At 34.0% G+C, this 26,426-nt stretch overlaps 1 protein-coding gene across 1 annotated transcript in view; it reads left to right on the top strand.

Moving 5' to 3' along the window:
• Window positions 1–26,426, top strand: part of LOC143255695 (Kv channel-interacting protein 4-like) — a 107,447-nt gene that overhangs the window by 71,678 nt on the left and 9,343 nt on the right. Inside the window, exons 2-3 of the mRNA XM_076511755.1 lie at window positions 18,403–18,527; window positions 21,275–21,344. Of these exons, the coding sequence (XP_076367870.1) occupies window positions 18,403–18,527; window positions 21,275–21,344 (195 nt within the window). The remainder of the gene's footprint in view (window positions 1–18,402; window positions 18,528–21,274; window positions 21,345–26,426) is intronic.

Raw genomic sequence — 26,426 nt, 5'->3', positions numbered from 1 at the left:
TTTAGGTTCGGCCCGGCATGGCCAAGCACATTAAGGCGTGCGACTCGTAATCTGAGGGTCGCGGGTTCGCATCCCCGTCGCGCCAAATATGCTCGCCCTTTCAGCCGTGAGGGCGTTATTATGTGACGGTCAATCCAACTATTCGTTGGTATAAGAGTAGCCCAAGAGTTGGCGGTGGGTGGTGATGACTAGCTGCCTTCCCTCTAGTCTTTCACTGCTAAATTAGGGACGGCTAGCGCAGATAGCCCTCGAGTAGCTTTGTGCGAAATTCAAACACAAACATACATTGTTAAATTTTAATGTCATCAAATGGGTTGTGTTTATTTTACCTTTTATTATTATGATATTGTAAAATATTATCAGCCGTATTATACTCGTCTGAAATTGTACATCGGGAGTATGATTATCATATATGAATTCTTAAAATAATGATTAAATACGGGTTTTGTTTCTCTTGCTGGTATTTTTAAGTTAGAACTAAAAGGAAACAACAAAATAAACTATGTTCATCATTGCTGATATTATTAGGATATTAATTTAAATACAATAACGATATGAAACGGGTTGTGTTTATCGTTTATTTTGCCGAGTGTTATGAAAATATTGTTCAAAGTTAACAGTTTAAAATGAATTATGTTTATCTTGGATTGTTAAGTTATTGTTCCAAGTTAACAACACGAAACGAACCCTATTGATTCTTGCTGGTAATATCAGGATATTGTTTAAAGTTAATAACGCAAAGTGGAATGCGCTTATCTTGACTGGTATAGTTGAAAAACAAGATGTTGTTGGTTTATTATATCTGAAAATAATTATGTTAAGAAAATAAAAAATAAGTTGGAGTAGGTATCTAACTCTTTCTCTGCCACGGATGCCTTTACCTCACCTACCAGAGTACTACATAGGTTTGTTTATTTGTTATTAAGCACAAAGCTACACAAAGGACTGTCTGCGCCCTGCCTAACACGTGTATCGAAATCCCGTTTGTAGAGGTATAAGTCTGGAGACATACCACTGTGTCGTTGGGAGGGGGTGCACTCCATAACAGCTTGGAACTTTGTATCACAATAAATACAGAGTTGCCTCTTCAAACTTCTTTAAAATTTACCAGTTTCAGGTTTCGATTTTTCCCCATGTATTTAAACTTAGACTGGATCTAAGTTAATTAGTAATCTATTAACATGGTAGTGAATGAGTCTAATAGAAAAGTGATTGCCATTGACTGAGAATGTAGACCAATCTGCTGGTTATTTTATATTGCTTTCTCGATCTGAAATCATTAAGTTCAGTTACTGTTAATACTTAAAACTGAATTATGAGAAGAACATTACTATAATTTCGATGGTTATTACTGAAAATCAAGTGCCATTACTGAATCGATGCTGGTGCAGTCAGTTGGAATTATATCTAGCTAGCATCCCTCTTTCGGTGACAGTGTAAAGCATACGCCACTAAGTACTTACAATGAACGGTTAACAAAACTCTCTGCTGTTACCGTGTAAAGCCAGCAGCCGCTGAACGCTTGACAAAATGGTTTTTGGACACTAATACTTGTTTTTGGACACTAATACTTGTTTATGGACACTAATACTTGTTTTTGACACTAATACTTGATGTACATGAATAAAAGTTAAAGCTTGGCTTTATCGACAAAAATGTAGCAAAATTTAGCCAGTTTCTGAAAGTATTATGGCTAATAATAATAAAAATTAAAACTGTTATTAAAAAGTTATATAAACTAAATGATGGTAAAACGGAATACTAAAACTGTAAACTAACATATGTTATCAAGAACGTTTGACAAACTATTGTAGTTTAACATGAAACTAAAACTGCAAACTAACATATGTTATCAAGAACGTTTGACAAACTATTGTGGTTTAACATGAAACTCAAACTGTAGACTAACACATGTTATTAAGAACGTTTGACAAACTATTGTGGTTAAAGGTAAAACTGAAACTGTAAAGTAACACGTTATTAGCAAGTTTGAAGACTGATAATGGTCAAAGGTAAAACTGGAAGTGTAACTGACACATGTCATTAAAAGATACGCTGAATTTTAGTAATGAAGTTAAAACGGTAAACTAGCATATGCTATTAAAAAGTGTAATGGTCTTTAATGATAAATATTAAGAAAATTAAAACAAACTAATATTCGCTATTAACACGTTTGGTGAGGTGCTAACGATAAACCTTTAAACAAATTACAATTTTAGGAGGACATTACGTTGTTAATTAACATCTAAGGTTCTATACTAATGTAACAAGGCAACTTCTGAAGGCAAACACTCACCGTTAATGCTGTTGAAATAGGATGCAATATTGAAAGATTAAAGAAAAGAACCTTTAGACACGAAAGATATTATAGTAACAGTGCATGTTCGACTGCGATGAATAAATCAAACAAACTTGTTGTTATTTCTAGTGTTTTCATATTTTTTTATATAAACTACTAAATCAACTAATAGATATGTTGACGTCTATATAGAATCGTGCGAAATAGTTTAATTATGTAACAAACGTTTAGTTTCGACGATATCGGATCCAATTACCAATTTACATTAAGCAACAAGTTTTGATCTCATGGACAGCATAATATGCTCGCTCTATAAGTCGTGTATATATCTTATAATGTAATAAGCAATTTTGCTATTTGTTGATAAAGAGTAGTCCAAGAGTTGGCGGTGTGTGGTGTGGACTAGTTGATTCCTTTTTAGTTCATCGCTTCAGAATGAAGGAATCTAACGCAGATAACCCTCGTGTAGCTTTGCGAGAAAATTCGACAAAGAAACCTATCTCACGTGGATGTGTAAAATGCATTTAGTTTGCAAGTACTACATAAGTTTATAAATTTACATGTTAAAGTCCAAGGATCATAACCCCGCAGTGAACAAAGCGCAAATAGCCCATAGTGTATATTTTCACGTAAAAAGGGAACAGAAAAATAAGTCAATATATATATACGTTTGATGTGTATAATAATTACCTTATGTCCTATTGTACGGTAAGCGTTTGAAAAATGCCTGAAATACTGCTATCAGTTTTGTTTTTTTATGGGATATTAACGACAACATCCTTGTTTATCCTTCCTTCGTATCAATTTAGAGTTGAAAATATTGTTTCAGATAATGGCAAAGAAAGAGCATACATTTAATGGCTGAACATTTTTTATGATTGCAAGTGTGGCCCTCATATTTATATTTTTTGTAGTGAATAATGTAGGTGGTTTGTTGTGTTTGTTTGTTTTGAAATTACGCACAAAGCTACTCGAGGGCTATCTGTGCTAGCCGTCCCTAATTTAGTAGTGTAAGACTAGAGGGAAGGCAGCTAGTCATCACCACCCACCGCCAACTCTTGGGCTACTCTTTTACCAACGAAAAGTGGGATTGACCGTCACATTATACGCCCCCACGGCTGGGAGGGCGAGCATGTTTAGCGCGACGCGGGCGCGAACCCGCGACCCTCGGATTACGAGTCGCACGCCTTACGCGCTTGGCCATGCTAGGCCCGGTTTGTAGTGTTTGGTACAATGATGAAAGGTGTGTTTTTCTATATTTTGCTTTATATTAGACATACGTATCATTTTGGTTAGCCTGAAGACTTTGTAAGTTGATATAACAACCCCAAGGTTTATGTTAATATGTTTAGAAACTTTAACCAATTATGATCTTTAATTATAATAATCTATATTATCTCCTTCAGATCATCTAGTCTCATAAGACACAGATTTGATATTTCATAAATTGTGCCTGAAATATCCATATCATCTAATCATTGTTTGTTGGTTTGTTTTGAATTTGGAGCAAAGCTTCACGAGGGCTATCTGCGCTAGCCGTCCCTAACTTAGCAGTGTAAGACAAGAGAGAAGGTAGATAATCACCACTGCCAACTCTTGGGCTACTCTTTTACCAGGAACTAGTTGTATTGACTGTAACATTATAATGCCCCACAGCTGAAGGGGCGAGCATGTTTGGTGTGACGTGGATTTGAACTCTCGACCTTCAGATTACGAATCGAACGTCCTGACCACTGTGTCATGCTGGGCTAATCTGATAATTAATGCTATTAAAACTTTGTATAAACTAGGCACTGGGATCGGTTTGCTACTGCACAAAAACAACCTTATATGAACTAAAAATGTACAGACTTTGAAGAGGTTCCAAAGTGTTTTTGTATAAGATTTTTTACTTGCGTAGTAGTGATCGTACGTTACTATTTCAGTTGTAATGAAATGCAAAAACCTTCAATATATTTTAAATCAGATTTCCATAAAATGTGAGACGAAAGCTAAACGTAAAGTGGTACTCCTTCAGCATGCAGTGAATTATGTTGCCCATATAAAGAGCATCACACCTGATTGTGACCATAAAATCACACTTTAACGTCACTAGATAACTTAAGACTTAGAAAGGCATACGACAGGTCAACTTCTTGGCTCAACAGTATCACGTACAATTCCGATGAATGTGTGGAATTAGTTCCAGCAATTACCCCAACATGCAGTACTAATGCAATAAAAGGAAAAACTGTTAATCTGTAGAAAATAAATTCTTAGCCTCACAGATTGGTAAAAATGCAGACTTGTTCACGATGTTTAACATGATTAAATGAAAACAATGTTGAACCGTCAGAAAATAACACAGATCTAATTTTTCATACCTGATTAATAGTGTGATAACATTGAGGCTATTAATAAACAAATGATGTTGTTTCCATCTTGTTTTTTATAAATCAAAATTCAGAAATGGATATCAGGTAAAATATTTTTTTTTTTTTTGTAGTTCGTATTTTTCGTTTAAACTTGCTCAAGATACAGTGGAGCGCCATTACGTTTCGGTACCAGTAAACCGCGAAATCGCTTAAGCCGCTGTAGCAAGTCTTGTGAGCGATGTGAGCGAGGATTATCGCGGCTCACCGCTAATTTAAGAACGTGTAAAAGCGCAGCTTACGAATTTAATCCTGGCTTTATAACTTCAAGGGAATATTTAAAAAATGATTTGCTTTAATTGGGAAATAAATAAAATATATTACAATAGAAATCGACCGTTAATCTACCTTATCCGCTCTCTATGTCAGCTTTATGGAGGCCGCCATTGTTACCGAATCACACCTCTCCATACATTAAAGTTAATCCGCAGTAAATCCGTGAAAAAAGTGATCAATAATTAAAGTATTATTTTAAATTCGATAATCCGATATAATGATCACGCAATGGCCCGGATGAGGCTCCTCGGCGGAGCTGTTGGCGACTTCGGCTTTTCAGTCACAAAGGTTTAATCCGCGGACCACTTAAGCCGCGGTTAAGCAGGTTGACCCCCCAAACACCGCGGCTTAACGGCGCTCCACTGTATCATACGAAATGACCATTTAGAGAATATAATAACAGTGATTGAAATCCTCGTTGATGGAATGCAGTATAAAGAACATATGCGAAATTAAGACATTTCACTTTACCAGTTTCATCGCTATGTTTTTCATTCATTTGGTGTCTGTGTTAGCGATTCGATTTTTAATTTGACCTTAAGTTTTGTTTGGTTGTTTGAATTTCGCGCAAAACTACACGAGGGCTATCTGAGCTGGCCGTTCGTAGTGTAGCATGTAGGACTGGAGGAAAAGCAGTTACTCATCACAATCCGCCTTCAGCACTTGAGCTACTCTTTTACCAATGGATAATGGGATTGACCGTAATGTTATAACTTCCCGCGGCTGAAAGGGCAAGCATGTTTGGTGTGACGGGTATTCAAGCCCGCGATCCTCAGATTACAAATTAAGCGCTGTAACCACGGGGTCATGCTGGGACTTTGACTTTACGATTACTCCCAGTCCAAAACAAATGCAAGAAAGAAAGAGATAAACTGTGGAAATATTTTGTTTATAACATTTTTACAAATCTACACAATTTTAAACTGACAAGCTCAAGGAAAGACAGCACTACTGACAATTGTAACATTGTTCTTAAGTGACCAAAAATAAATATTTAATCTTCACCTTTAGTCCACAGATTGTAAAGAGCTTGTTGTTTTTTTGTGCGACAACTGGCAAGGAATCACAAACCCTTGGATTCACAGTCCAAGCATGCTAACCAGTAGGCCATACTTGATATCTTCTGATAATAAAACAGATGGAGTTTTGACATATAAGAAAACAACAACAACAAACTACATAAAATTATATTTTTTAGAAACAAAACTATCTCTTTATGAAAATATTTTGCAGCCTTCAGACTCTAGAAACGTTCCTAAGAATGTGCCACATTATAAAACCTATGTATAGAAAACATCGAAACTTAACGCAGACTTTATATGCTCGTTATCAGTTATGTTTTATACGCAATAGCTGAAACAAATTTCCTAAGCCAAGCATTACACACGTGTTCTCCTCAGTAGAACCCCGAAACAGAGTTCGCTTGTGTGAAAAAAGTAATTGGCGAATTAAAAGAATAGTGGTTATAAGTATATTACTTTCTACAAAAGAAAAGCAGAAGAACAAACTCTTGACATTGAGAACTCGTCTCTACACTAATTTGTAACTTAATGTTTAGGTTGTATTTTGATAAGAGCGTAAAATTTTATTATCATTACTTTTGCATCCAGAAAGTGATTGAGTTTTATAGAGTTTGCCACTTAGAAAGTCCCTTAATATGGGTAAAATGTGGGTCAACTTCACCAGAACTCTATCGAAAAGCCCATCGTACGGTATAAATGTGAATTAGCCCTATCTAACCTTGATTGAAGAAGTGCACGGCAGGTATGAGTGAATTAGAGCTATCAAATCTTGATTAAAGAGCTGCATGAGAGGTATGTGTGGATTAGTCCTATCAACCCTTGATTGAGGAACTGCACGACAGGTATGTGTGGGTTAGTCCTATCAACCCTTGATTGAGGAACTGCACGACAGGTATGTGTGGGTTAGTTCTATGAACCCTTGATTGAGGAACTGCACGACAGATATGTGTGGGTTAGTTCTATGAACCCTTGATTGAGGAACTGCACGACAGATATGTGTGGGTTAGTTCTATCAACCCTTGATTGAGGAACTGCACGACAGGTATGTGTGGGTTAGTTCTATCAACCCTTGATTGAGGAACTGCACGACAGGTATGTGTGGGTTAGTTCTATCAAATCTTTATAAAACGTTTTGAAAAGTATGAGGTGTAGATTAATTTTATCAAATCGCTAAATGACAAACTCCTGATAAGATATAATTAATGGGTTAGCCTCATACAAGTGATAATTCAATAATTATTCACGGGATATAACACGAGGGTTACCTTCATCAAACCGTTAATTGACGAGCTAGTGACGTACAGCCTCAAACCGAGGAGCGTTGCTTCTTTTTTACTTTTTTGGCAACTAGTCGCGAAATAATAACTCTTAGATCCAGAGTCTTTGCACTCTAGCTATAAGGCAATGTCTGGTACCCGCTGAGCGTAAGATAAATTAGGTTTTGACACATGAGAAGAAAAATTACGCAAAATTGTCTTTTGAAAAAGTTAACTCTCTATATATGAAGATAGATTCCAATCTCTCGACACTAACTACGCAGATCTTGTAAATATAAAATATAAAAATATCAGGTATACTTTTTAAGAATACACATTTTAATAATGCATTAGTCTAGAGCATAGCCTTAAAACATATATTGTTTTAAAGCATGCGTAATGGTTTGCTTATCATGGTATCAAAGTAATGAGCTAAACCCTTTTATCTCCCGTGAAAACGAAGCCACTGAGTGAAAAAACAAAAGTTGTGGATGTCAGAAAGACAAGAGATATATAAGTATAATTTAGTCGCTACTAAGTGATTAGCTATTTGAGGGGCTTATATCGTGGCTTACCAAAATCAACTTTGTAAGTGAATGTATCATGAACCACGGTAGTGGTTCATAACAAGGATCGCCCATTTCTTCTACTTTATTATTCTTTATTATTTCTCCGCGAGCCTAAAGCAAAGATGACTGTGAGTATTCTAATAATGCCCACGCAATATTACTAAACGCATTATTTTGAATTGTGCTGGACAGTTTTCACGTTCATTTGACTAGGCCCAGCATGGCCAAGTGGTTAAGGCACTCGATTCGTAATTCGAGGGTTGCGGGTTCGAATCCCTGTCGCACCAAACGTACTCGCCCTTTCAGCCAGGGGGCGTTATAATGTGACGGTCAATCCCACTATTCGTTGGTAATCCGAGGGTCGCGGATTCGTGTCCGCGTCGCGCCAAAAAGTTATAAGTAGCCCAAGAGTTGGCGGTGGGTGGTGATGACTAGCTGCCTTCCCTCTAGTCTTACACTGCTAAATTAGGGAAGGCTAGCACAGATAGCCCTCGAGTAGCTTTGTGCGAAATTCAAAAACAAACAAACAACCAATTAGCAAATAACAGCGGCTGTATAACAGTTGACACACAACCGTTTTAATGTAGTCTGTCGTTTATGTGAAGCCTCATAACCTGCCTAATGCATATGTATATAGCTGCGTGCTGGCCATAGATATAATTTAATGTTCGTATGGAAGGCATGATAAATGTAATAGCGATTATTAACTTATTTTGCAACTATACTAATGTCGGGTATTATTTGTTTATGTATTGGATTTACACCCTTTCGGGCACGATGGTGCTGATAGAACCACAGTTATTTTACTACTGCATGATCGATTTCAGTCATGTTACGCAAACATCTAGGTTGTCTCCCACAACAGAAATTTTAAGTCGTAGTTTAAAAGATGGCACCAAGCTCAGTTTCGAGCAACCACGGTTATGGCTAATGATGAATGTCGAATTATAGATAACACTGCGAAGTTTACAGACACGGAATCCTTGGAGCAACAATAGACAAGCAGGAAATGGCGGTTCTACATTAAAGTGAGGCAGAAAGTTTGTAGCTATTTATTTTACTATAACGTATGTATGCAACAGTGACGGACGTGTCAGATAACGTATGTATGCAACAGTGACGGACCATCAGTTTTTAGAGTCGTTACAGTAGAAGAGGGTTGTAGAAATGTTACGACCCAAACTCTCATCAGAAATGGATGGAAGGAGTTATATTAATATAATTATTTCATAATTGTTAATTAATACCTTTTTTGAGCTTGTAGAATGTGTAGAATGTCACCCTAAAAAGGAGATCTGACCAGCTGCAGCATAATTCTGACTGGCCTTCCTATGTCCAGCTGCAGCATAATTCTGACTGGCCTTTCTATGTCCAGCTGCAACAAAAGTGTGACTGGCCTTACTATGTCAAGTTGCATCAAAACCGTGACTGGACTCACCATGTCCAGCTGCAAAAGAACCGTGACTGGCCTTATCATGTCCAGCGGAGAGGAGGAGATAGACTGGGAAAATATAACAACTACAAGATATATTAAAAATGTGTATTTGTATACATTTTATATTATGACACATTTTTTTTTTATATTAGTATTGAGTATATATGCATGCATCTATACTACTTGAGAAATTCATATGGCTATCTAAATATATACGTCTTCACAACAAAAATAATCCATGAAGCCTAAATGTATGTATATCGATATAAATACTAAATATGAACTGTATAGGCATGCATGTATAAAACTCATGTTGTTACAAAATTCAGCCCATGCACCATTACAGTATAGTTCAGCAGTCCCTACAATAGTGTTTACAGACACCCCATACAGTTATAGGGTAAAAATGCAATAGCTGTATATATTTTACAAATACATACATGACATGTGGTATGTTGATCATCATACATTAGAGTGATTAAAACTTGCTGTACTACTATCATGTTACCATTGTGGTAATGACATCAGAAGCATCCTATCTTAATGAAGCCTGTCGAAAGGTTATCAATGTTTCACGAGACACCAACTACATATTTCATTACATTAAACTATTAAAACAACTAAAGAAACAATTGTACTAAAAAATTTAAATCACGAAGTGGGAACAAGTATCTTCAAAAAATTGCAACTACAAGATATGTAGTTTAAAGTGGAGATACAATCGCAAGAAACAACAAAACAAACCAACTTATGGTTGTTAGCGTTCACAATATTTCTTCAAGCTACACATTTCTATTTCATCCCATTTCTAAACTGTAATGCTTAGAATAATTAAAATAGGAATTTGTAACTATAGGAAATAATACCAATATTAAGTCTTAAATTTTAGGCTTGTTTGGTTACTGTTTTCGCAATTATATTTTCTCTTTAAGTTATCTATCTTATTTTTGTAATTTTTTGAAGATCTCTATTCCTTCTTTCTAAATTAACACTATTTAATAACGTTGTTTTACTTTATGTAAGGTGTTGGTCGACGGAACTGTGAAGTATCACGTTATTAATACCGTCTGAGAGTAATTTTTCTATACACAAAATAATATTACGAATCTCTGTACAGATCTGTCACTATGAGTAAACATTATATACCCGTAAATTAAAAAAAAATGATTAAATAGTTTGAACATAAAGGAAATATATATCTATACGTACATATAAGGAATAAATACATTCTAGACAATGAATTACTCTTATCACAAGGGTAACTCTACCAACTTTATATCGTTTTTATAATAAGGACGTAGCAATCGCAAGTATATTGTCTAAATAGTCATAAAGCTACACGTTTTTATTCTGAAGAATACCGTAGTCTAGTTACTGTATTTTATTACTTAAACCCACTAACCACTGATTTTAACTGCTATTGCTAAGTTATATTACTTTGAGAAAATCTTTATAAGCAATTAAAATGTTCCTACCAGTCAGTAAGTTTACTAACTAACATGTAAGTGACTTGAATAATTAATTAAGCTACAAATCCGTCAGGGAGTTTAATTTATCTTGTTTAATTAACTTTTGTAGTATTAGGGATCATTCTAATTTATTTCTTTAAAGTTATGCACAAAGCAACACCATAGACTATCTTTGCTCTTCCTACCACAGGAATCGAACTCCCCATGCTAACACTATAAGTCTGCAGACATACCGCTGTGCCACTGGGGAGAGATTATTTTAAAGCAATGAATTAAACTAGTTTGACAAAGATGATTCATTATAATTCCAAATCATTCAGTTAGACAAATATATTCAAATGATTAGGTCTACGTATTGTAAAAGCGTTTAATTCCCTATCATTACAACACTTAGATAAAGCTATATTCTTTTTACACAAGACATTTAGCTACACGGAACCAACAAGAGATTAAAGATGTTACATTCTCTTGCTCTGTCACTCCTTTTTCGAGATTACGTGCGTTTATATTGGATAGCGTAAGATTTCACCTTTGAAAATTCAAAAATCCTTCTTAGATCCACAATGTTCAGTGAGCTGGGTTATGTTTTTGTGATGTGATTAGAATTCTCAACGCTAATGTGCCTATGAAATTTGGTATAAATCAGATCAAATTTTAAGAGTTATTAACTGAAACATTAAAAATGTCCTATCTTCCCATTATAAAAATGCTTCAAATTGATCAAGGATCTTGATATACAAAATATAGGGAGGACAGCCTCATGCTCGTTTCCCATATTGTGTTACATTCTAGAGAACATCAGCGTATTAGTTTTCAAGAAACTCGTGCGGAAATACAGACACACATACGAACTGGATTGCAATGTCTTTGCAGAGCGAGGAAATTGACACAATAATGAATTACTTGAGACACTGATCTTTTTTAAGTAATCATTGAACATATCAGGTATGTCTTCATGAATAAACAGCCAGAGTCGACAATGTAGTCTTGAAACTCATATTGTTTTAAAATAACGGTTTATTTATCGAGAAAACAAAGTAACTGAGTGAATACTTAACAAACTTTTGTTTCTCATAGAAACGAAGCCACAAAGTGTAGTAATCAATACAACATGTTAATATAATTTATATAAAGACAACCCTTTGTCATTTATGGAGTAGCATTCACAAAGCGAAAGAGCCAATGTAACAATGTAACATGTTAATGTATATTATAAAAAGTCAATGCTTGTGTCTTCTATGGTATGAGAGTGGAAAAGTGAAGTAATCAACGTAACATGTTAATATAATTTATATAAAGTCAATCATTGGGTCTACTATAGAATAGCGGCCAGGTGGGTTAAGGCGTTCGAGTCGTAATCCGAGGGTCGCGAGTTCGAACTCCCATCGCACCAAACATGCTCGCTCTTTCAGTCGTAGGGGCGTTATAATGTTACGGTTAATCCCACTATTCGTTGGTAAAAGAGTAGCCTAAGAGTTGGCGGTGGGTGGTGATAACTAGCTGCCTTCCCTCTAGTCTTACACAGCTAAATTAGGGACGGCTAGCGCAGATAGCCCTCGTGTAGCTTTGTGCGAAATTCAAAAACAAACAAACAAACAATTATGAAATGGCAGCCACAATGTGTAATAACCAATATAGCATGTTAGTACAATTTATATAAACGAAATGCTATACCTCGAAAATCGATATTACTAATCAATAAGCGTTAAAACCCTTAGTTCATGAATTTGTTATTAAAAGTTCAATTTATTATTTTAATACATCAATGATTTTGTTTTGTGTTGTCATTAACGAGGAAGCAGGTTTTAATGTCAAATTAGGGTTTAGTAAACTGTTTTTCAATTGAATGTTACGTCTGATAAGCATAGAAAACAACAATAGCAAGTGCTGCTTCATTAAGCATCTCCATATGTCAGAGGCACCACCAACATGGGACAAATTAAAAGTTCTTAATGACGGAACGTTTGTATTTCTTTGATATATTAATGCGTTTTAGGAACGTAAAAGACTCAAATAGAACCTGGCATTCCACAGTTTACGCCCATATGACCATTTATGTTATCAGACCTAAGACAGTAACACCGAGATAAAATTATTAATAGTTTATTTTAGGGCTACAGAAATTTAGAGCACGAGGGTGTATTTGTTTTTAACTCTGGTTGATCCTCACAATGTTATGTTAAAGATACTTTCCATGATAACTGTTGCGTGGATGAACATTACTGTGGGTATATGAAAAGATTATGAAAAGGTTCAATCAGAAAGGCGCTTCTTTTAAGTTTTGTTAAATGTATATATGTGTCTGAAAAATAAGTCTACTTACTAAATCTCACGATTTTAAGGATGTTAGATAAAGGGGTATAAAATGACACATTTGTTTTAAAGGAAAAATGACGTTTTAAAACGGAATAAAACTGTACAAAATACGCAGAACAAACACTTCTGATTAGAAGCAGACAGAGTGGTTAACAAAAAACAAACTCCTACGGCATGATTACCAATACGTCACGTGTAAGAAGGGAATTAACCTACGCTGATGATACTGTAATGAGAAATCGATGAAAGATTTATCTTAGAAGTGTGCTGGGAAGAATTTTATTTTGGAAATGTTTTATTTATTTACTTCTGTTTTGTGTGCCATGCTTTGAATTTTACGTGTATGCTGTAAGTAAGAAAATATATATAACAGTGGTCTCATAAGATAGTATTTTTATCTGTAAATGCACAATAAAGATATATCTTGACTCTGCTTGATGTCTGCCATGAATTACTTACCAGCTTCCATGCGAAACAACGTTTTGTTTATTTCATACAGCAATGGAAAGAACGTAAACAGAAGATTGAAAGATAACACAGAGAGTGTAATGAAAAAAAAAGTAAAAATGATGGAAAAAATGCGACCTCAAGACACGTTTATGTAAACAAAATAGTTCAAAAATTGCATACTGTCGAATAACTTCTATTCTATGGTTACTTGAAATTTTCTTTTAAGATATCTTTGTTATGATTGTGTCCCCCTCCCAGTGGTCCAGTGATTACTTTGAAAGATTACAGTGCTGAATTTCGGGGTCAATACCCACGGTGATCGTAATGCATATAATCATTTATGTAGACTTAAGCTTATAAAGAACCAAATTAACATAGAATTATGATGTCTATTAATGTGACTCCTAACAATGCTTCTAATTAATTCCTGCCTCATTTGAAGAACCTTGTGGAAAGATAGATTGCATTTAAAGATATTGTTAGACATTAGTATACCTTAGACTCTCAAAGTATTGGAATCAGTTTGTATGCTTTAGAAAATCTGTATTTAACAGTCAACAGTGGTGCCAGTGGTAGAGTCTCATTACATACAGAATGAGGGAGATAGACATAGAAGAAAATGCAAAACAGTACACTTTAGAAAACATCAAAGAAGTGAAGACTTCTTCTTTAAAAATCTTTTGACTCAGAGTAGTGTGATGTCATTTGAAGAAAAAAGCTAGTGGAAATTATTACGTTCAATGTCGGCTCATTGCTTAAGACGTGACATCGTATTATCAGTTAAGCGCTGGAAGATATTCATTAAATAATGTGCACACGCACCTTATATATCAGTATATATTAATCATAGTACTATTAAAGCTCGTAGCGTATTTATGGCCTAAGATACAAGAAGATACGAGAATGTCACATGCAACTTATAGAGATTCCGTTTATGGTACTTTCAGGTAAGATTGATTCCACTTGGAGCGAGAAGAAAGGTCCATTAATAATAGGAGATTTTAGAAGATATTTGCTGAGAAGTAATTCTATGTTCCAGACAACTGAAGCTACTATGTATAAATAAAGACTAAAAATAAGCGTAAATTAAATTGAACAGTCTACTTACAACAAAGACAATGAAACTGTATACTTAACTTCTTACAATAGACAGGTTTAGTAATCTAAACTCAGTAATCTACAATTACAAACTGCATCTCTAAGATCGTATTCAAGATTGAACCTCCTGAGATCTTGTTCTATACTAACAATATTCACGTTATTTATTTCAATCATCATTTACAAATTTGCTTAGAGCAACTGGCGATACACACGTGACTAGTCATTATCCAATGAAATATAATAGAGATCCTTACATCCAGATGTCACCTGATTGCCATTGGAAAATATACCCGCCTATTTTGACACACCATAGATGACTTTAGAACTATATTTTCTATGAGAAGACAAAATGTGATACTCTGGAAGAATGACATCGTACAATAAACAGCTAAAACGAAAATAATTTGAGAACATTATTGACCAACATAATGTGAAGACAGCACAAATTAACGAAGTTTGAAAACTTAGATATTAATACAATGAAGTAGAAAATAAATAATACTGCTATAAGTGACAGACACTAACCCTATTATTGTAAAGGTGTAATGAATATATTTTCGAAATATTCTACTTTTTATTCTATAGAGCAGCAATATTGCAAGGTGCAAACACTTTTCTTTTGATTTGTTTATTGAGTATAAAACACTCTTTTGGGGTATATAGTATACAGTTATAACTCTTGTAACTCTTGTACAATTAGTTTGATTTGTTTTGAATTTCGTGCAAAGCTACACGAGGGTTATCTGCGCTAGCAATCCTTAATTTAGCAGTGTAAGGCTAGAGGAAAGGCAGCTAGTCATCATCACTCACCGCCAACTCTTGGGCTATTCTTTTACCAACGAATAGTGGGATTGACCGTAATATTACAACACCCCCACTGCTGAAAGGGCGAGCATGTTTGATGTGACAGGAATTCAAACCCGCGATCCTCGGATTACGAGTCAAGTGCCTTATCCATCTGGCCATGTCGGGCCCTCTTGTACAAGAAAACTTCTTATTTGTACAATGAAAAGGGAAATATATATGTATATATTTCTTGAATTAGTCAAATTTACTGCATTATTATTGACTAATGCTATACATCCTTCATCTGACCAAATCATATGCAACCAGATAAACGGTTAAAAAATGTTCAAGAAGCATCTCAAGCTAGCAGACTGATTGATGACCGTTAATAAAATAGCCAATGTTATTGGTTCAGGAACTTGTAATTTAGAAACCAACCAAGCTCAGTGAATGACTGATGAGTGATGCATAATGAAAATGTTAAGTTTGATGATTCTGCCATTAAGCCATATACCTGCTAAAACTGACTGTGTGACTTTTGCATTAGCTACTTCTCTTTCATATTTCTGGGCCTTGAGCTGCTTATTAGACTCTATTTTGTTGTAGCTCTACTGGAATAACATTAATGTGATAAAGTAACATAAAAATAAATATTGGGCTGCTTTTGCTTAACCGAATAGTTGGATTTGACCATCACTCTTACGGTGCACCCACAGCCTCAAAATGCGAATCGCATTTTAGCATCAAAGGGCCACAACTCGTGAGCGTGCTAACCACTGAGACAGGCCTGAAAAATTAAGAATGATGGTGTCATCATTCTGAAACGGTTAGTGAAACTTTCTACATGATATCTTAAGGGTTAGTTTTACGAAAATGAGCATAGGCTTCTCAAACAGCATATTCAAACTATGTTTATAAATTCATACGGGAAGGGATAGTTAATTTTAATATCACACCCGTACAGAAATGTTAAATTTATGGAGTTTTTGGTAAAAAGTATGTCTTGAAAATAGTACCAACAGGTTTTCTTTTCGTAAAACCTTATAGACTAGGTGGTCAGATTATTACAACTCGAAGAAATGAGCAATTTCTTTTCACCTGATGACGCTTGAAGGTTTCTAATGACGTCAAAACGATTGCTTGTTTTACGTCATTAGGAAAGGCAAGAAAGAGTAACGCGAGTATTTGTTAAATGAAGGAATCGGACTTTCAGTAATGTTTTCGTACTCTTGTCCTTTCACAAAGCGTATCCTAATTGTATTTACTAACCTATAAATGGAAGAGCACAGTAATATATTTTTTTTATTTTAGAAAGAAACCGATAATCCTGTGTCGAGTTTCGTCGAACGTACTAGTAAACCAAAGTGTGTATTATTCTCTCTTCTTGAGCTCTAAGATAGTTTTTATTACGAAAAAAATATTCTAAATCTTCTAATAATAGCCTGTATAAATTGTTCGAAAAAATTTGGAGAGAAGTTGTATTGGTTTAATTTTTTTTAGCTTTTAATAAATGTTTGGTTTGATTTATTTTAACTGTGCACTAAACTAATGATACTCACAAAAGGAATGACTACATATACATTCAAAGGTACACTCTTCATAGCTTAATTTTTAGGAGCGACACAAGAGGGGACGAGGTTCACTTCATAATTTATTAAAAGTGTAATTACATTTTTGTCATGCTATCATACAAATATACTTGAAGTTAGCTTCAAAATATTTTTACTGTATATAATAATTTCCTGTAAGATGCGCTTATGATATTACATTTTCAAGAATAATTTTGTAAAATTAATTATTTAGTATAATTACATACATGTATTAAGGCAGTTATTGTTTAACGCTGTATTTAATCCTTGACAACTATATACATTTTTAGTGTTAATAGGCTTTCTCTCATCACTGAATATTAAACAATATTTGTATTATTTCTGATTTAACAAGTTATTCATCATGAAATAATCTTTGTCAGATCCGTCACCTTAAAATCAGTTGAATCTTCAGTTGTTTCATTTGCTATTTGTTGTACGATTTCATTCTTTTCGAAGCAACCAATAGCAGATAAAGACAACCGTTCATTAGTTGTTTATAACACACATTATCACTTTTCAAGTTATAAAAAAAATGATATCGATATTTATATAATTGAAACTTACTGTTTGTTTTTAATACACTACAATACTGCGTGTGCCACAAAAAAGGACAGGCTTTACATTTCTCAAAATATAATTTTATAACTTGATGCACTTGATAACAAAGACGTGTATAAAAAAAATCTATTTGGAATGTTTTCCTGGACATACAACATATGATTATTACGGTAAGGTATTTAGAGCTTACAAATGAATTAAGTAATTAAAAAAATATCGTTTTATGAATGTTCTATAAACTGTTAAAACAAACTAAAATATGCTTAATTATTATCTAAGTGTTTATCGTCAACGTTCATATTGATGCTTCTGGTTTTTTACAATAAAATAATCAAAAAGCAAATACTGCATTTTGAAAACAAGTTACATAGAAAAGAGATATATCATTCTTGTCTGTTCTAAACTTTATTTTCTCTTTTCTTCTGATGGATTTTCTTAACTTTCTGCTAAATCGATTAAATGTCTTCTAATAGCCATCTTGATAAAAGTTTGGTTTGTTTTGAATTTCGTTTAAAGCTACACGAGAGCTATCTGTGCTAGCCGTCCCTAGTTTAGCAGTGTAAGACTAGAGGGAAGGTAGCTAGTCATCACCACCCACCGCCAACTCGTGGGCTACACTTTTACCAACGAATAGTGGGATTCACCGTAATATTACAACAACCCCCACTGCTGAAAGGGCGAGCATGTTTGATGTGACGGGAATTCAAACCCGCGATCTCGGATCACGAGTCGAGTGCCTTAACTACCTGGCCATACCAGGCCTCTTGATAGAAAACAGCAAACTGAAACCAATTTTTCTAGTTTCTTTTCGACGCTGTTTTTTCAGAGAGTGTAATGTTGTTTTTTTATATTTCTTTTCCAGAAAATGGCGATTTCGAAGAAGAGCATCATGTGGCCAGACACAGGCCGGAGAGGTTGGATGCCTTATGTAGGAATACCAACTTCAGCAGAAAAGAGATTCGCCTTATGTACCAGGGCTTTAAACAGGTTAGTTTTTTATTAATTGATTCGAACTTATCTTTAACAGATAATACCAGTTAATACACATGTTCAAATTAATAGGATTAACTACTAATATTCAAAATAATTGAGCTGAATTAATGGTTTCCTTGAATCATTTATGACTCCTTGAATGTGCAAAGGAAAGTGACAAAACGGATTTATTGTTGTGTAACTAAATTTCAAGGTACTTATTTACTTAACCTTTGATTTTAAGAGTTGCTTTTGTATAAAGTACAAAGCTACACAAAAGGCTATCTGTGCTCTGTCCACCTTGGATATCGAATCCGGTTTCTTGTGATATAAGTCCGTCGACATACCACTTAGAGGGTTACACTAGGTAATAATCGTATGGTGTTTTCCTTTCCTCAAAATATTGTGCTGTGGATTGTTAAAGTATTTAAAAAAACAAAGGTAAATAAATCAAAGTATACATGATTTTAAAAAGAATCCTAGGTGTCTCAGAGTTAACCCTCGAGGCTTATAACGCTAAATTTAAGAGTATGATCCCATCGATCACGTCTCAGGTGGCTAGCTTCGAAGCTTTGCATTAAATCAAACAAACAAGGGTTTTAATGGGTTTCATTATTCCAGCAAAGAGGTTAAGTACGATGACTAATGAATTCAAACAAAGGTAGTTAACCATAATCTGGAAGTTCCATTATCACATTTTATGTATCATTATGAATGGAAACTAAGCTAGTTTAATATAATAGCTCTTCCATAACCAGTTAAAATTTAAGAAAACTATCTTATTTCGTATGATATGACGTCAAGAAATAGGTGGGCCGATTTGGTTCTCAAAACCTACCAGTGTAGGTTAGCTTAAGAACTTCAATTTTCTGATAATTATTTTATTTATTTTCTGAGTTTTCAGTAGAACAACAGAATACTTAATTGTCAATTTATGCCATAGTTTTGAAGTTAAGCACAAAGCTGAACTATATAAGCTACCTGTGCTCTGTCCACCACGGGTATCGATAGCTAAATTCTAGTGTTGTAGGTTCGCAGACATACAGCTGTGCCACTTGATGGTTATCAGTTTAAGAAATACCATGATAAAGTTTTTGAACTAAAGTAGATATAGAAAACACCTATACTAGGTTAAATGTAGTTAGTTATTCTCAAAAATACAATAACCTCTCCAATTTACCGAAATATAAAATGTGATTTATGTATTCTTTAATTGACTGCTTTCAGTAATAGACATGTGATGTCTGGAAAAATGATATAATGGTTAATTTTAATTCATTATTATAATTATTTATTATATTATCACGTCAATACAAAAAATGATATACTGCAAAACTTTTAGTACAGAATATGTTCATGTTTGTATGGGTTAATGAAATAATTGTACATTGTAAGCCTTAAAAAAATCATTCAATGTACTTTTTCGCATGAACTACCCACAAATGTCAATTACCTGAATTACTTTATAAGTCTTTTGTATTATACCATTATACTCGTTAGAAACAAACCGTTTCACACAACCACGATGTTTGTAGAAGAATCACATTACCAATTTACTCATAGAGCCAGGTTTTCAACACTTTGAAACCGGTAAAGCCATGTTTGCTTCACAGAACAAGAGAAAAAGAATTTCATGAGATAGCTTCAAATAAGTTGTGAAAAAATAAACAAATGAAGTTATATTTAATTTTATACAGTTAAACAGAAACTACGCTTTACACTACGTGAAAACACTAACTTGTTATGTGAAGTAACATTTAGTTTAGAAAAAATAGACCAGTGGATTAAATGTTTTATTCAGACAAATAAGTTGAGTGAGGTAATTTTGTTGGTGAGCTGAGTTATCTAAGCCAAAATAAAAACAAACAAACCTTATTTCTGATGAAGAAAGGTCCACAGTTCGACATCACTCGGGTTATAGGATTTCCCCTCCCTTCCCAAGTGGCATAGCGATATGTCTGTGGATTTACAACGGTAAAATCCGGGTTTCGATAGTCGTGGTGGGCAGAGCGCAGATCGCCCATTATGTTGACCTAAGAAGGTCGACACGTTATTTGTTTTGTGCTTTTTAAATGAAAGTTTTCTATACACATATCAGTCTTCTCTACCATAAAATTACATATATACTTCAGATGGGTTCCTTGTCAACATGAATTTCTAAAGAGTTGTGTCGATGGTTTACTTTATCATTGCTCTCCAGTGAAACAGTTCTAAGTCTACGGAGCTACAACGCTAAAATCAGGAGTCCGATTATTCTCGCTGGACACTGCAAGTAGCCCGTTATAACTCAGCTATAAAAATACACATTTTTAAAAGTTATTTCAGTATAATTGTTGCTGTTGTTAATTTATAAAACACTGATGTTGTGATTTGGTTTCTTTCGAATTTCGCGCAAAGCTACGCGAGGGTTATCTGCGCTAGCTTCTCTAATCTAGCAGTGTAAGACTTAATGGAAGGCAGCTAGTCATCACCACCCACCCCTAACTCTTGGGTTACTCTTTTATCAACGAATAGTGGAATTGACCGTCACATTATAACGCCCCCATGGCTGAAAGGGCGAGCATATTTTGACGTGACAGAGTTCGAATCCGTCTGATGTTTTGTACCACAATTTTTTTAAGAATCGCAGCGATTGTTTACTATCTTTTTATTCACTTTGTTTCGATTATTTTTGATCCGTTAAACAACGATTTTTGTAACACAATATTCATTGAGAATCGTTCCGATTGATTTGCTCTTTTATATAACCTCTTTTTTTCTAGGAATGTCCGACAGGAGTTGTAAGTGAAGACTCTTTTAAAGAAATTTTTTCCCAATTTTTTCCTCAAGGTGGTAAGTTTTATGAGATATTCTCATATATTCTATATGCAGTACATTTTAGAAAAATAGAAATACGATATGTAAGAGATTATATAGATGTTATATTCTGTATCAATTCGTGTTGTTTGTTTATGAATGTTTTTGTTCGCGAAATCCTCCCACTAACTATAGTTAGCAGAACTAACCTTGGCAGCTGGGCTAAGGGTCACTTGGGGGTCCTTATTTATAAGAGTGATAAATTTATACCAGACGGTCACCCAGACGTGATGGGGGCTTAGGAGTAGACTTACACAGTCGCTGAATCTGAATACGCGTCGGGTCTTTATGACCCTACTCAAAATCTCGGAGGAGCAATGATTGAAACTGAATTAATATCTCCTCTCACAAACTAGCGGGATAAACTTGATGCACATGATAAGATATTACAGACAGACGTACGTAGTGGATGTGGTCAAATGTGAACAGATACCTCTTGCAAAGACTTTGCAGAGTGCTCTTCTTGAATCTGTGTATTCTGAAGAGTCTGAGATACACAAACAACACATAAACAAATAAGATATTCCTTACTTCTCTGCTTGGCGTAAAGCCAGCAGCTGGCACTTGAATCTGGACAATTTGTATGGATGAGGTCTGCTTTACAACATAGGTTTGCATTATAAGGCCAAATCATTGTTATGGTTGGTGGCCTGTTTAGTCATCTAAGTTTAATTAGTAATGTAGCAATACTGACGTTGCGAAATAACTCATCCAATGACAATATATTTACCTTGTAAGAGGAGGAATTAATTCTTAGGGCTTAGCTATATTCATTCAGTTTCATACATTATACTTTCACGGTCTAACAATATCCTTTCAGAGCTTTCAACGTCAGTTGGAACACATTGTTACAAATGTTTATCGAAACTTACATTAGAATATGCTCTGCAAAATAGCTGCAGTTATTCGGATTAAAAGCGGTGCCACTTAATGTTAGAGATACTAATCACTAGCATTTCTCCTCCTAATTCCTACATGACTACCTGAAGGGTATTTATATCAGAGTATTATAAGAAAATCATTAACACCAAACAGCCTTTTATGAAGTTAATCTTCATATTATTTCGTAGTTTTATGCTGTCTAAATGTTTTTAAAAAATGATGAATTTAAATCCTTATAAAATGTTTGTAAAAATAGGATTAGGCATTTTTATCAAGAAACAACTGAAAATACCAGTAAATTATGTTTGTTGTGCTAAATATACTCTCAAACATATCTAAAGTAATTAACATGAATTTGTTGTATAAATCAATAAATAACACAGGCCTTGAAATTTTTACATGTTTTACAATATTCTTGTACGCTGACTCTGAAAACGATATCCATTTTTTCCATTACGTGTAAAATTTTCACAAAACGTCATATATACTTTTGCAAAAATGAATCATTTCATTTGAAATCAGGTTAAATTTTGCTACGCTTAAAATGTTGACAACCACAGATTTGTCTAGACCAATCGCGACGTGAAAGCCTTATTGATTGTTCTATACCTAATAACCCACTAAAAACACACCACAAGTATATAAATGGTTAAAAGACCGCATGACGTGTCATTTCTGGATAGTGTTTGCTTGTGCTTGCAATTTGACATTATTTTTTCTTTTGGATATTATTTATTCGTCGCTTTGGTGACACGAGGTTGACTATATTACCCAAATATATTCTGTTATACTTGTGGTAAATCTTTGTTGGGTTTAAGATTAGGAATTTGACTTCGGATAAATAACTCGAAAGGACAAAGATTCGAAAGTTGAAAAAGAAGTGTGGATTGCCTTTAGAGATGCTATTGCGAATTTTTGGGAAAAAAGAACCTAACTTATGAAAATATTATCAATAACATGCTTGATAAAGAGTTGTGTTGTGATATGAGATTGAAAGTTCGTTTATCACATTCACATTTTGACTATTTCCCTGAAACTCTCGGTGCCAACAGAGAAGGACAAGGGAAAAGGTTTCATCAAGACATCAGGGAAATGGAAAGAAAGTATCAGCGAAAGTAGAACATCAGCAATATATAAAAAAAAGATCACAACACGTAGTTTTAACCTAAAAGACGTTGATGTCACGGAGAAAAACAAAATGAATGAGGATGTATATTCATTTGACATCAATGTTTGTTCGTTCTTTTTAGTTTGTAGTTTTGTCAGTATTCGTTCATTGTGTTAAACGAAATAATAACTTGAAGTAAATAAGAGTGTTTTTCTTCCAGATTTATATAAAAAAAATCCGTTACGTGATAGGAACAAAAATATTATATTTTTAAGATCTGCATAGCTGAATCATGGAAATACATTATGAAAACCAACAGAACCTATGAAGCTAAAATTCGCAAGCACGTGTAATTCAAAGAACTACACAAATTTAATAGTACAAAAGGAAAAAGAAACGAAGGAGAGTGCAATATTAGGCGTCTACAAACCATACTTTTTTGAAATACCTTTCTGAACCAGCACCTACATTTCTACTGACAACAGCATAAAAATAATACTATCTATACAGATATTTTTACTAAAATGTGGCTGCATTTTAGTTTCAGGATATAACACTTATTTATTATTTAATATCCTTTCGCTAATCTAACTTATTGTTTCTATCCTTGGTTATTTGGACAATGGTAATTTGAATATTGTAAGTTATGACCTGGAGTTGGTTGAATCCGATTGATGGGGCATCCTTGTTTCTATTTGCATCCATTACTAATCAAACCCCTCGCTCACAGTTTTCTGTACTCCTTCACCGGATCATGTTCTGTGTTTATTTGATTGAGTTAATGTTTAATATAAAATTATGGCTTTTCAGTGTTTTGTTGGGTTATTTCGTATTTAGATATTTTGTAATAAAGTGGAATGGGTGACGTAATGCTAAAGAATTGTACATGTTATAAAGAGAAGTTTACGTATTGAGGCAAAAATATAATATCGAGTTAAATACAACTACTATATATACATATACATCTTCCCTTTTATATCTTTATATATATATATATATGTAAAAATCTATCAACACAATTGAGTATATTTGTAATACCTTGTAATTTTTCCTAAACATGCAATGCCTAACTTTATATTTCATGCATCCTGTGACATTTGGTGTAGACATTAACTACCAAACTATTTGTATGATAATACCGTGCAAAATATTTGCATTCTAAAACTCTTTCAAATTTCTATAATAATGTTTGCTATATATACCGAACAGAATATTAAAATCACAACTTATCCCAAAAACGTTATTTGGAAAATCAACAAAATGAGGGAAGTAGTATGTTCTATTTTGATTTATATCTTAAAGATAGGGGAAGAATGTGATATATATAATCAAAATATGCAGAAAGTTTGCCAAAAATTAAACTTCATTCACATTCCACTGAATTATTGTACATATAATTTTGAGAGTATTTTAACAAAGTAATAACTTTCTTTTATTACTGCAAAGGAGGGATTTGAGAAAATAATTTTTCTCAAGGTTTCATTTGCAAACCATTTCGTGATGACTTATGGCAGTTGATTCAAATTTTCATTTTTTACAAACTTTTCTAAAAGAAAATGAGAGGATATTATTAAATTGAAATACAAAATAAACATAGTCAAGATTTTGATTTTCTATTCAAATTATCACTCCGTAATGGTTATCTTTGAAACAAAAACGTTAATAGGAACCATGTATTTGTATGGTGTTGTAATGAAGATTTTTTTTACAAGAGTTTCGGTCTAAGAATCTGCTAAAAGGTCGTCGAATTGATATAAAAATAGCGTTAAATTTAGCAAACCGTTGCGATTGGATTGTCATATTACTGAGCACTGAAAGAAACAATATTACGCGTTTTGTAAGCGTTTATACATACACACAATTTAAGGAAAATAATGAATTCGTTGGTCCATCTAGGCCGTCTTATCGACTAAACTAAACTTTAAAAATAAAAATAGAGCACTCAAAGCAGTCCTTATCATTCAACTATTTATTAATTTGTTCTTGAACTCCCTTAATTAATCGCACCCACCATATCTGAAGGTAATCCATTCGAAAGACAAACCACCAACTATCAGGCCAGATTCTCTCACTTATTCTTACTTTTTAAAGTGAAACCAATTTATGATATTTTAACCTGTCCTTTTTATTCTAGGTATCATCCTAGTGGCAATTCTCTGAACCATTTCCAACATTCGAATGTCCTTTCGAAGGCAGTACTCCAAATGTGGCTTAAACAGTGACTTATACAGTGCAATTATGACCTATTAAGATTTCCATTCAGTATTCCTGTTGATAAAATATAAAATTATATTTTTCCTGCCACTAAAAACAACGAATTACTTCTATGGCTTAAAAGACTGATGAACTAAGACACCAAAATCCTTTCCCACCATATAGTTAAGGTTGTTCCAATTAAAATTATACTCATATTTCAAATTATGACACTTCAAATACATAATAGAGAACATGTTATGTATTTGAAGAAAAATTAATATAACGTTTAGGTCACTTTTTATGGTATCCTGCGTTAAATAAAATTTTAACCTGCCGGGAGTTGTTATTACGTTTTGACCACAAGCAATAACTATGCTTATAATTTTCTGAAGCATTTTGCGAATGTAATGTGCACTTGTAAAATAAACGTATTTATTACTTTAAAAATGAGTTTATAGGACACTCTAACAGAGTTTTATAATGAAATTGTTTGATACATTAAGGCTCTGCCACGAAATATCATCAAAATAAGGCTCCTCGGCGGATTAGTGGAAAGTTTGCGGACTTATAACACTATCCGGGTTCGATTCTCCGCGGTAGACATAGTGCTGATAGTGTATTGTATAGCTCTATGTAAAATTATAACATCATAAACAACGATAAAAATCTGAGATGTGTTAAAGTACTGTAGGGATGTTTGAGGTTTAAATTGTATCGGTTTTGCTGTTGGAACGCTTTCGTGAATCATACTGTTCAAAGCTCTTTCCTGCCATGTTTTATTGGAAATACTAGACGTTAAATTCGCCGAAAGAAGGAAATAAAAATAATTTATACATAAATATTGCTATCTCCCTCTGACTCAACAGTAAACG

Source organism: Tachypleus tridentatus, chromosome 7 (genome assembly GCF_004210375.1).
Source record: "Tachypleus tridentatus isolate NWPU-2018 chromosome 7, ASM421037v1, whole genome shotgun sequence".
In the NCBI taxonomy this organism is placed as follows: Eukaryota; Metazoa; Arthropoda; class Merostomata; order Xiphosura; family Limulidae; genus Tachypleus; species Tachypleus tridentatus.
The sequence above is the reverse complement of the archived record's forward strand: the minus strand, read 5'-3'. Positions and strand labels throughout refer to the sequence as shown.